Source organism: Cyprinodon variegatus, unplaced genomic scaffold (assembly GCF_000732505.1).
Source record: "Cyprinodon variegatus isolate N-32 unplaced genomic scaffold, C_variegatus-1.0 Scaffold255, whole genome shotgun sequence".
In the NCBI taxonomy this organism is placed as follows: domain Eukaryota; kingdom Metazoa; phylum Chordata; class Actinopteri; order Cyprinodontiformes; family Cyprinodontidae; genus Cyprinodon; species Cyprinodon variegatus.
This window is the reverse complement of record NW_015150708.1, coordinates 316,787-330,185: the sequence shown is the minus strand read 5'-3', so window position 1 is coordinate 330,185 and position 13,399 is coordinate 316,787. Positions and strand designations below refer to the sequence as shown.

The 13,399-nt window shown below is 36.9% G+C and overlaps 1 protein-coding gene and 1 long non-coding RNA gene across 2 annotated transcripts in view; one reads left to right on the top strand and one right to left on the bottom strand.

The window, feature by feature from the left end:
- Positions 1-13,399, top strand: part of adamts20 (ADAM metallopeptidase with thrombospondin type 1 motif 20) — a 134,184-nt gene that overhangs the window by 103,931 nt on the left and 16,854 nt on the right. Inside the window, exon 29 of the mRNA XM_015382335.1 lies at positions 10,881-11,048. Within this exon, the coding sequence (XP_015237821.1) occupies positions 10,881-11,048 (168 nt within the window). The remainder of the gene's footprint in view (positions 1-10,880; positions 11,049-13,399) is intronic.
- Positions 2,893-7,949, bottom strand: LOC107089503. Its single transcript, XR_001481444.1, has 4 exons — positions 7,642-7,949; positions 5,858-5,926; positions 5,641-5,723; positions 2,893-3,625 (listed from the first exon to the last, which is right to left on the bottom strand). It is a non-coding gene; the product is annotated as an uncharacterized LOC107089503 (long non-coding RNA).

The window sequence follows — 13,399 nt, the reverse complement described above, 5'->3', positions numbered from 1 at the left end:
TATATATATATATATATATATATATATATATATATATATATATATATCTGTCTCTCTATCTCTCTCTCTCTCTCTCTCTCTCTCTGTCTCTCTATGTAAAAGCAATGCTGTACATATAAAAAATTTCTCATATTAAAATAATGAAAAGACACCAAAGAGTTTTTGCATTTATTACACATAGTTCACAAAACATAATGTCAACTTTTTTCATTATTTACAATAATATTTACTTTAAATGCATGTATGTCCCCCAACAATATGGTTGTGCTTAACCTAGTTTAACAGGCACGATCTCAGTAATTTATGTCTTCTTCTCATAAGCAAAAACATACCACTTCCTGTTAAATAATATGTGCTTTCCATCAAGGGGAGGGGTGGCAGCAGAGCGTCTGCAAGCTAATCACAGCACTTCAAATCAAAACCACATGTCCACGTTAACATTCTTAACTGCAGCCTAAGAGCTATGAGCATGAACACTCTTCAAACCTGTCACCTAGGGGTCAGTAGTGTGTGACATCATTGGGCTGGTGTTTCCTGTCAGTCAAGTTTGAGAAACCAAATTAGTAGATGAAAGGTTCTCCTTGGTGCTTACTTGCACAAGGTTCTCATCTCGCCTTGCCTTGAATATGCATTGGGAGATGATGTTTCACTGTGGCCCCTGTGGGAAAAAGCAAAGCATTGCTTTGGACAAAGGAATACTGCAAACCTTGGAAACCTTGGGGATTTTAGGGAGACCTTATCTGAAGATTGATAAGATCTGCTAAAAAGGCTGCTTTAAGTGTAGGTTTAAAGGAAGTTTTAAAAAACAAAAGGGGTTATTTTTAAAAATGGACACAAAAATATAGATTTCACTGCACAGAACTAATATACCTCTATTTTTTACAGTGCATTAGAAAACAATTCATTTTTAAATTGTCACTTTAAGTTGACTTTATTTGTTATGTACTGGAATTTCATGCATCACACCAAACCAGAGTAACACATAACTGCTCAGTCGAATGAAAAAGTTACATGATCTTCAATTTTGTCTTTTTTTTTTTTTTTTACAATCTGAACAGTGCACATTTGTATTCACATCCTTTTAACTTTAAATAAAACCTAGTTCAACAAATTTTAAGTGGAATGCTAAATACAAAGTCAGGGACAGGAGGAACTAACAGAAAAGGCTTGGCTTATATTAACAGTGGACAGGCCAGAGAGATACTGGTGACAGAAGGATTGTTTAGAGTTTTTTAGAAGTATCTCAGGATCTGGTCAGAATTGATGTAAAAGTGATTAGAAATACATAAGGAACAGTGGCGGCTGCTGCTCTCTGGTGTCTTTAGTGTCAATTAAAGCCAAGCAACATGTATTGCATTATCAAATGTTGAAAGACATAAAACAGTACTACAACATGTAAAAATAGCTGCTTTGAAACGCTCTAAAATAATAAACTCCTGAAATTATGACAAAAGTTAAGCCTAAGATGATTGATCTGACTAATTGATCACTTTTCTCTCACGACTCATGAGGAAAACCTCCTCACTGTCTGGCCACTGAAAGTCAAAAATCTTTAAAAATGTTGGCCAATCAGCATCGAGCAGCCAGCTTCATGACCCGCCCCTGCTCCATAGACCCCCTAAGAGGTTTAGACTCACTGGAAGTGACGATCTTTGCGTATTATCCAATCAGGGCTGTACTTTCTCCCTGCTTACCTTAATAGACCGAGGCTCAATCCTCAACAGGGATTTGTCATAGAGGCTGACTGCAGCACCCTGCTGCTCCAGAGTGGAGGGGTAATCGCGTTTGAAAGCAGAATAAACAGCTGATTAATGCGCAACATAATCATGAAATCAGGCTGATTTTAGTGCATATTTAATGCAGTTTAATAACTAGATTTATGTTTGACAGTGCATATTTTGACAATGCATATTTTACCAATAATTTTTCGAAATTTACAGGGGAGGTTTAGCTTTCCTATTACCAATGGGAAATCGCCACTGATAAAGAACAATACTGTCATTAATCATGACTGAAGAAAGACTCAAAGTTGGACGAGAGTTTTTGCATACCATTTAGCTGAACAACAGATCTAATAATGCAGTTTCTTACAGTAGTTCAAAGCATAGACATGTGTTAGGGAAGCCTAGTCAAAGTACAGACTTAATCAAACTGGAAATTCTGTTGTAAGACTTGCAGTTTACTCTTCAGATAGGCATTCCATTTAATCTAATCTAGCTTGAGTTATTTTACAAAAAGGAATGATATTCATCTTTTAATTTATAAGGATTATTTTGCAATGTATTGACTAGGCAGGTCTGACCATCTGATAAAGCTACACTTTATATTTTTTTGTGATTAATCAAAATAATTTTAAAACTATGTACTATTTTCCTAAGTATTTACATGTTAGATTTGGTCTAACCGAAAAAATTCCTCAAAATAAAGAAGAAAAAAAAAAGGAGCCTACACTGTACTGTAGTAAGGAATATGTGACTGTTTGGGGGGGATCTGGACCAGATGCAGTGAAATGAAATGAGAAGAGACAGGGCACCAGGGTCTGTTAGCCTTTAGAGCAGGATTTCCCAGGTCTGCTGAATGACAGGGCATGGCCTTGCCTTGACACGGACAGGAAGCATCTGCTTTTCTACAACCTGTTGGATAATGTAATTCCAGCTAAATCCCAGAGTGCAAACTGCTTCTGCAAGTTTGGATGCCCCCTAAACATGTGTAACATTTCTAAACATGTGGTACATTAGTAAAAAATGGCAAAAACCTGAAACAGTAGCAGGTTGAACAATTAGTGATTTGCTAACTGACTTTACAAAGCAGTGTCATCACTTATTAAAGTGCACATTGTCCCAAAGCTAACTTTATTTTATCTTATGATTAGTGCAGATTAATACACAACACTAACAGCTGTGTCAAATCAAATATTCATCAACCTCCAATATTCATCACATGGGCAGTGGCCTGTGTGTGGTCATTAAAAAAAGGAACATCACTAATCTGATTGCATTGTAAAGTTATATTACCTTAATGCAAAAATAAAAGGTGGCCTAATAAACCTTTTAATTGAATGCATTTTAGAAAATTTAATACTCATAATTAGAGGCAGGTTAGGATTGTCCCTTCCAGTTACATAAAGGGATGCAGATCAGTGCAAAAACCAGGGCACATGATGTGATAGATGACTCAGCCTGGTATGGAGGAACGTGAACAGCTTGCACAAATTTCTGAATCCAATTTGACAGAAAAACTTACCCCTAATTTATATAGCATCCACTCTGCAAAGCTGTGAAATGTACAACAAATATGTAACAATCATAATTCTAAGAGCATTTACTGTGACTCAGCATAGTAATGGCAAAAATATGTTACATCGGCAAAAATTTGATTTGATTCTATTGTCGCTGGACTCTGCTTTAAATTCCCAGTAAATATTCAGAAACCGGATGGCTCCTAAAGAACAATGAAGAATCACAGCATCCAGATTTTTCTAGAAAATGTATTAAAGATATATTAACGTAGGTGATCAAAACCTAAATACTAAACATTAAATGCCAAACAAAAGCAACAAATTTAGTTTTTCTGCGCATAGTATACTCACCCATTGCACATCTATCTCCTAAAAATATCTTGATGCCTAGGAACACAAAGTAAAGAACTGTTAACCTTTCTTAAACCCATGGAGTTATTTTGGTCAGACTTCTTTACTCACAGGCTTATAATAAACAGTTTATGAATGCTCCTTGGAGTTTCTGTGAGCTTCATACCGCAGCTAATGTAATGTATAAGGAGAAACAGAGCAGGGTAGATGGAGCAATGGTGTTATGTTGAAACATCCTGTCCAACATCAGTCTCTGACCTCAAATATATTAACCTTGGTTAAGGATCCAACATTCCCATAAACCCAGTCCGAAATCCTGTAGAAAGCCTTCTGAGAACTAAGAGTTATTTAGTAAAGTTTATGTGTAATCTCAATACTTGAAGCAGTATATAGAACTGGGGTTTAATGAGGCCAAGTCCGCCCTGGACTTTTAAGCATCATGAGGCTGATGGAGTAAAATGAGTATGGCAGAAAGCATCCTTCTTATTTGAAAAGACGATGATGATCTATGTCTGCAAAAAGGGATGTAATAATTCTAAAAATGCTGAAATTTATGATAGCGGTGTATATTTGTGTTTTCAGTCGCTAAACTCTATTCCTATGTTAGTTTGCTACCTGTCAGTTTAGTGTCTAGTTAAAGTCAAAGCAGTTTTAATTAAATTAAACATTTGAATAAGAATTTAAGATTATACTGCTAGACTAAATGATTACTAACCTATACTAACCCTTTTTTTTGCTATCATCTTTTTTCTAGGTGGTAAAAAAGGGTCTTGGAATAAAAAAAACTAAAAAAAAGACATTGATGAAGCTTGGTAGTAAAGGAAGAATAGAGACATAGGATTTTTTATTGCTAAAAATCAACCACAAAAGCTAAAGCATTTAACATTGGGCTTATGTCCTTAATATTTTCTTTTCTCTTATCGTTTTTCCTTGAAGCACAACTCCAAGATCCACCTCCTGTCCAAGTTTTTCCAAACGTCCTCTTATTAAGCTTCAGATGGCTGACTGCTTTGACTGATTAGATATGCAGCTGTGTGGCATTTAGTAGGAAGAGGATTTGGGACCTCTGGTTCGAGCTTTACGCTAGAACGTTACAGCTGGTCTTGGCCTTTGTGTTTTGAGCTTTCACATAAAAATCAGATTCATTCTGTTCTTTCTTTTGGTTGTTATTCTTTTAAAGGCCTGTGTTCCATGTCATCTTTGTTTGCAATTAATCAAACATGGCGAGAAATGGGACAGTAAGTTTTTTTTTGTTGTTTGTTTGTTTTTTTTATAGAAAAACAAGACATATTCCTAGTGCTACTAAAATATTTTAAACATTTTTGGATATAACTTTAAAATGGCCTAAATAAATGAATAGATTGAAACAACTAAACTGCATTAATTTTGAAGCCATGTTTTCATTGAGGTTAGTTTGTCTGTTTTCAAAATAACAAAAAAGGTCAGTTTTATTAAATTATTTCCAGATGTATGCCTAATGCCAAGATACACAAGATTCTCTGACATCAAGACAGGGATGTTTGGTGGAAAACACACTTCCTTCCTAAGCCAGAGGGTGGCAGCAGTGACTATTGACCACTTTAGCATTAGACTTAATTAACTGAACTTTATTGATCTCACATTTGAGAAATTTTACCTCTGCATTTAACCCATCCGCTTGGGGAGTGGTGGGCTGCCATCGTGGGGCAGTGTGGGGTTAAGGGTCTTTGCACAGAGACCCAGAGTGGCATTCTGTGGGAGTGGGGCTTAAACTCAGAACCTCAGGATTCCAAGCTCTATGCCCTAACCACTTGGCCGCCACTCTCCCAAGTAAGGCGCTTTTTTACTGAAAACAAAAACAAGAAAAGGGAGTCTTGCTTGTTTGTTAGCAGGATGAGTTGACCTATGAATAGATTTGAAGGATTTTTTTTTTCTACTAGAGGTGCATCTTATGCCAAGGAACAATTCATTAAAACTTGGTATTGATCCAGATCATGTGCAAGTTTTAACTACAGGTGTACGTGTAGGGTTAGGGGTGTCTGTCTCTTTGTTGCTGGAGGATTTGTACTTACAGACAGACTCCAGAATAGTCTGTTTAAGTCAGCCAGGCAGGGTTTTTGCTGCGTTTGCATTTCCTGTAATAGTGCGTCAAATACTGCACAGACGGAAACAGGAAGTCATTTCGACATGCAATCAGCTGTATTCAGGATAAGGAGAAAACAATTGCACTTTATAATTCTATCCATGTACTACTCTGCTCTAGATCTAAGACTCTTGACATTCTTCTACCCCATGTCATTGATCCAACCACCATGATGATGGCATGTGTTGTTTGGACTTCGGTCCTTCATCTCCTTCCTGTAAAAACAGAACCATAAAGAAAGAAGACAAGTTTATTCTCTGAAAAATTGCTGATAAAAAAAGGATGGATATTATCCTAAAGTACATTCTGTTCCCAGCTATAATAGCAGACTGCTCTATGTGCTGTTTGCTATGTGCTATGTGCAAACTGGTGTGTCACGGTTCACTTTTAGCATTCCATATGTTGTCCAAAATACTGTGCATAACAGATTTAATCAAATTTAACCCTGGACATACCTACAGGGTTTCCTGTGGTCCAAAGTTGCAAGTTGACTCCTGCTCCAAGAGCCTTTGAAGAACTTGTGTACAATTACCATATGCTTGATATTACCATTCTCTCACATTGAGATAATGCTGCAGTGTGACTGGAATTTGACCTTAGCCTTTTTCAGCAGGCACTCTTGTATAACACTAAAACCAAATTTACTATTACTTTAAAAAAACAAGCACAAAATGCAGATTTTATATTTTAAATTTAAATTATTATTCTACAGCAGCAGCAATGATGCCAACCTTTCCTAAGTATGCATGTTCAAAAAACGGGTTAGAATGTCTGAAAGGTAAAACCCTGATATACTCTGTTTGGGCTTTCTGTTATTTACTGAAGTATGGCTCTCGCTCACTCTCTTGCAGCCTGACTGACTGTTTCAGAAAAGTCTCGTCATATAGAAAACTGTTTATTGTTTTAATTGCTTATTTGGTTTCTGTGCTTCATTTTTTACTTAATGTTAAACATCTGACTGATTGTAAAAAAAAAAAAAGAAAAAAGTAGTTTTCTATTATAGAAAAAGTTCCATACCTCATAGTATTGTTGTATTGCGACCCGGTAGAATTTAGTGTGATGCATTTAATGATTTGAAAAAATATCAGTTTGGGTTGATCAAAGTGAAAATCTTTCAGTTCTATTCAAAGACAGATTTTCTTATCCATCTCTGTTCATTTCAAACTGTCTTTTTGACAGTGACGTTTTGCATAAGGAAAGATGTTTGTCAGCTGAGTTCACCTTTTTTAACTGCTATTTTTACAACATACATTTTAATGCATAAAAACATTATCTGATTTAAATTATAGTTTATTCCTTATTTCATATGGTTACAAACATATTTTTTTAAGATCTCTTCAGGTTTGTTTTAGTACACATTATGTATTTAGCTTTAAAATTAGGAAAACCCCATTTTAAATTGCTTTTCTTTGTGGAACATTCCCTCTAGTAAAAAAAAAAAAAAGGAGAAAAAAAAGCCTGCTTCGCTCAAGTTGTTTTATTTGGCTGGATTCCTATTGTGGCTGAGTCATTCCACTTTAGGGTAATCCACATTATGCTAAGATGAGACTCCTCGGATTATACAGGACTTATCCCACCAAGCCATGCGAAAATAATGGCTGCGACGATGTGGGAGAGCAAATCTGTCTCTGGAGAGTTTAATTTCCCGTGTGAGTTGTTGATTTATGTGTTTTGCTCTCCACTCAGTTTGACAGACGATGACACATGTTCCTAATAATTCCAAACCTCATCAGCGTAACACTTTTTAAAACTGCCAAAGCAGCTATTTGACATAATACCTCATATAAAAATGTAACTAGAGCAGTATTTCTTTAAAGTTTCTGAATTCCATGAGTTATGGTGGGATCCAATACTATTTTAAGATGCATTTTATAGGTCAGATTTATGATTTAACTCAATAGAAGCATCATAGAGTTTTTGTTGGACCTACCTTTAAAGCTTCACAGCTGTGGATCTTTAGAGCAGAGGTCCTAGAGTTCTTGCCCTTGCTGATCTCAGAGATGAAGCTGTCCTCCAATCCAAGAGGCCTGGCCACTCACTGTTTTCCCAGTCAACAGCTCTGATTATCTAATAGCTGACAGAGGAGGTTGGCAGGTTTTCGGGAGGAGCAAGTCTCCATATAGTGTTGCTTTTCTTTGATTCCCTTCTATTCGACTGTAGATACAGTTCAGCTGGGGGAAGCATAGCTTATATGGCTGAAATTTTCTTTCTTCCTCCCTTTTTTCTTCCCTCCTGCTTTCTACTCCAGTAAGGTGGGGCTACCCCCCTCCCTTTCTCACTCCCAGACCATCCTCCCCACCTCCACCATGTTTGCATGTCTCTTCAGCGAGGAAGGTTTGTTATCATTTATGAGTACGTGTGCAGAGAGTATCTGCTGTGCTCAGGGCTAGTCACTCTGCTTTGATGTGCGCCGTCAGCTGAGAGGACCCTGTGTTTAAAATGCCACAGTAATTACAGCATGCAGGATGCGTGTTTGTGCAGCGTTTACCACGGCCCGCAGCGACAAGAAAAGGCAGAAGGCGGCTTTGTTTGAAATGGCACTCCAACATTTATCAGTTTTTAAATGATTAGTAGAGTATCAGTATCAATTTAATACTGTGCGGTCATCATCAAACTATGTGCTTGTTGTTATGCAGTTTTTCTGAGGTCATAATTAGTACACAATGGTACATTATGTTTTTTATCTGGACTGGAAGTTATGTATCTTGTGTATTTTAATCCATCCCTCCCTCTTTGTAGTGGCTTTGTAGAGGGGGGCTCACTCGTCGAAAGGAAATAGGTGCCCTAATTACTACACAGCCACATGGGAACCAAAATCTCTTGAAAAATTTGGGTGAGCCATCTTAGACCTTTTTCTTCAGAGCTGTCATCAGGTTGTCTGGTTTTTATTCATTATATTTTCTCCTCCTCGGGTGCTTATTAATACCAGATGATTCTCACAAAGGTTGTGTATGGATCCTTTCCTCTCTCAGCCTTGGCCTCAGTCATTAACAACAGCTCTCTAAGTAAGTGCTGTGTTTACAGGTTAAATAGCCGGTGGCTTTACCTCAGTGTGAGAGATGCTTGCCAAGAGCTTTTGAAGAAATCTGCTTTCGCCTTTTCTGGTTGATAATACTTAGAGCATTAAACAAATCAAAACACAGCTGTTTCAACAATCTGTTTAAATTCCTTCCTGAAAATGTTGAAAATAGTTTGTTTTATGATCAAAGTTATAAATGAAATTTAAAAAAGATATAAAAAGGACGACCAAAGAAACAATGTGCAAAATGGAAAAAAAAAAAAAAAACCCTGCTCAGCTTAATCCTTAAAACCAGATATTTATACACACCCAACAGTTAAAGCCAGATATTTAAACCCAATCTGTTGAAGATTTCTTTTACCTCTTTTTCTCACGATCCACTTCTAAATCAGAATAAACCTTTTCTGTTCATTTCTGCTTTCTGTAGGACAAATGTAGCCCTGCCTTATGTTTTGATACCCCTGCTTAAGTTTATAATAAATTGATTGATTTGTTTCAGTAATATTATCTCTTAACTTTACTGATCTTTTAGAAAAAATATGAAATTATTTTTTTTTGTTCATAGAAATCATAAAAATCTACCATTTTGTGACATGAAATGTTCTATTTTAAAACAAATTTCTCACACTATTATTTCCGTTCCTAATATTTCCTACAAGAAATTTCACTGAGGATTTCGGGTCATTACTGCATCATGTATTGTTGTATTAAGGATGTATTCAGATTTATGCCTAACATACATGGGAAAGAGGTCTACTGTGACATAAAATAAAACAATTGTCTCAGACCAAAATGGACTAAACAACAAAAAATAAGCTATTTAATTTTGTAGAATATATATTGATATTTAAAAGCACATATTTATATAGTTGATTTTTTTTATAATGACGGCTTTTTCTTGGGCTGCTCAGTGGTGCAGTGTGTAGCACTGCTGCCTTGCAGCAAGAGGGTTCTGGGTTCAATTCCTGGCCCAGGGTCTTTCTGCATGGAGTTTGCATGTTCTACTTGAGCATGTGTGGGTTCTCTCCGGGTACTCCGCTTCCTCCCACAGTCCAAAAACATGACTGTTAGGTTAATTTTCTTCTCTACAGTGCCCTTAGGTGTGAGTTTGTGCGTGAAGGTCCTGTTTTTCTCTGTGTTGCCCTGCGATGGACTGGCGACTCGCCCATTGACTGCTGGAGATATGCACCAGCAAACCTTGCAACACCACTCGGGATAAGCTTGCTAGAAAATGGATGGATGGATGGATGGCTTTTTCTGATTGTCTGAATCTTGATGATACTCTAGCAATTCCCTAAGAGGCACTGGTTGATTGTGTATCATTGTTTAAACAACGACTACAACGTTTACTATGCAGAGAGCTGCAGTAAAAAGCTGATTCCTTAAACTTGCCCTCAAAGCTGATTCAACTTGATCTTTCCACCATAAATTATCAGGCATTATACACACAGTCTATTTCCTACAAGGTATCTTAATAATTGAGGGTGCTGTATATCATATGATCTATCCCACTCTGAATTAGATGCATTCGTTGAGTGACATTGCTGACACCGAGTGTGGCTGAAGGTGGAAGACAACCTTTCCCCTCTGTGTGTGGTTTGATCACTTGAGGTGCAACTGCAAGACAGGTTGAACAGAAATGTGAAAGAGGCTGGGAAATTGTGGCGAAACCCCAGAAGCTCAGAGAATTGTAGCAGACATCGCTCACCCTTTGTCCTACCAGTTTGAGCTTCTGAGGTCAGGGAGGCGCTACAGGGTTCCCCGAACAAAAGGTTCCCTAAAAAGGTCCTTTGTCCTAAAAGCCATCACTTTTTTGTATTAAAAAAATATAGCATCCACTCATATGACTCCAATACCTTAGTTTATTTTACTGTAACGCTTTTTTATCTGTAATTTCTTTTTTTTTTTTTTTGGTTTTTTTTTTTTTTAATTTTTTTTTTTTTTTTTTTGGTTTTTTTTTTTTTTAATTTTTTTTTTTTTTTTTTTGGTTCTTTTTGTTTTTAATTTTGTGTCAGCATTTGTATTTTAGTACTGCCTGTATGGTGAGCTAAAGATAATTTCCACCTTGGTGGACAATAAAGATTTATTCTATTCTATTCTATTGTTATTGAAACAATTTGATAAAAAAGTGTGGCTTCTTATCTTTACAGTGTTCGGTGAGCTGTGGCCGTGGCACCAAACAGCGGGAGATAGCCTGTGTTTTCCAGAACCAAACCCAAATAGAGGAAGCCCACTGCAGTCATCTGCCCCGGCCAAGAACACAAAAGGCCTGCAGAGCTGGAGGATGCCCTGCATGGAAAGCCAACAGGTGGCGGGAGGTATGTTTGGTCTTTCTGCTCTTTTCACTAGCTTTGATAATAAAAACCTACCGATCTGGCAAGCTACATTATTGCAAACTGTGGCCTAGCAGCAGAGATACTGGCACAAGTACAACAGAAGGTCTTCCGGAGGCGAAAGATGTGGAACATGTGCATGCAAAGAGTATCTGTATAATCATAGCTCAGTTTACTTCTGCTCAAGAGTAATGTGTCTTTTTTTCCCCCATGCATGACCCAAACACTGCAGGGCTGATTTGCAAAACTGTTTATACAATGTGTGTGAGGTTTTCATTTCAAGGTTATAAAACTCTGGTAAAGGGTTAAATGTGCTTTTGTAATCAAGCTTAAGGCAGAACATACACTCAACTCTTGCATTGTGTTATACACACAGTCTTAATAAAACAGATTAACAATGGTCTAGGTCCAGTAGATGCAACTAAGTGTGACTTCTGAAATGGGCTGAGACAGGATGTCAGCTATGGCATACAGTGTGATAGGAAAAATGTATAAGCTCTTCAACTTTTTAAACATTTTGTCCCATTATAGTCTGTCAATGAACGTGTCTGTGAAATTCAATTTTTAGACTATATGCAAGAGGATCTTTTCTAGTCCATGAACAGTAAAGGTGATTCCCAGGAAGCTTGTGGGGAAGTTTGCTGAAGATTTTTTATTTATTTTTATTTTTTTTTTATTTATTTATTCCTTTATTTAACCAGGAAAAGTCCCATTGAGATTAACAATCCTGGCCAAGACAGCGGCAAAAGATTACATTACAAATTACATTACAGTTTACAATTACATAATTAGAAATTCATAAAACAGTTACAAACCATAGATCTCATTTCCAAACCTTTGAGCAATCGTTTAAAATGTCCGATTGGAATCAAATCCTTCAACTTCCAGTCTTTCTGAAGATTGTTCCATTCTGTGGGGGCAGAGTACTGAAAAGCTGTCTTTCCAGCTTCAGTGCGGACACTAGATACAGACAGAAGCAAAGACTCTTGAGAACGTAGAGAATACAGTCCAGCCGCTCTTAATTGAATGTATTCACAGATATTTTTTTGTTTCATACGAAGGGAGCACTATTTAGAGCAACACTGTAAAAGTGAGTTGTAAAAGAAACCGAGCTTAAAAAGCCACCCGCATTCTGCATTGTCACTCATTGTCCCTCAAAAACATCATTCTTGTCACAAATTTATTTTTTTTGAAGCTGAAAGAGGGTCACTATTTCAATTAATCTGTTTAATCCTGAGCTCCTACCATGATTCAATTTGACTGCTAACTGAAATGTTTTATTGATTGCATATATTTGATTTTGCCTATTTGTTTAAACCTACTATTTCTCTCCAGACAAACCTGTAAGAGGGGGGTTCTGCCTGGTTCACCTTCCAATTCGATTTTACTTTGTCCAGTGTGTCTTCCTGCCTGTTGGACTTATGAAATTCTCATCAAATTGAGGCTTAGGTCCGGCTATAATAGACAGTGGGTCTTGCAGGGACCATATCAGTTTGACCAGCCCTATCCATTTTAGCTCTTGAAAGCCTGGAAAATGAAGTAATTGAGAGAAAATTCAGTTTTTTTAAATTAGGGTTGTCATTAAACTTTCTGACAAAGGAAAAGAAAGATAATTGTTTTTTCATAAGTTAAATTATATCACTTATTAGCACCATTGCTAATAAATTAGGCATTTCTGTATAACATTTTATACTTTTTCTGTTCACTACATGTGTCTGATTGTCTAAGTCAGGTATATCAAGAACAAAAATATCACACTGATGCAGACATCTCAAAATCTCATGTATCAAATATGATATACTTGGTATTAAAGGGTTAATGAGATGCAAAAAGCAACTGCCACAGTTTTATGCAACCTGATTTTCTATCAGATCGGAAGCTGAATTATGTCCAATGTTTTCAGGCCTATTTTTTTCCTTCTCCCTATCAACTGTGATCTGCTTCTCCTCTGGTTTAAGAGACTTACGGCATGATGCAGCACATGTAGGGTGATGTACAGTCGCCTTCTGCCACATACAGCGAATTATGTTGAGGGCAAGAATTCCAACTTCGTTCTTATTAGGCAGAGAAGTCATGTTTGACATGTTTTCTGTGTCTTCTACATTGTGGAAAATTTTAGAAGGGATTTCTTGTTGCCTTCTTTCAACAAAAGTATTTCTCCTGCTCTCCCATAAAGGACAGATTTGTAGAATAGATAAGTAACAGATGTCCTGTCCCTAGTTGGCCCCATCTAACATGTGGAACATTAAAGATCCTCTGTAGCAACCAGGGATCTCTTAGGACACTTGCCTTACCGTAGTTGGTAGGTTTGCAGTTTTGCCAAACTCTTTTCAAGT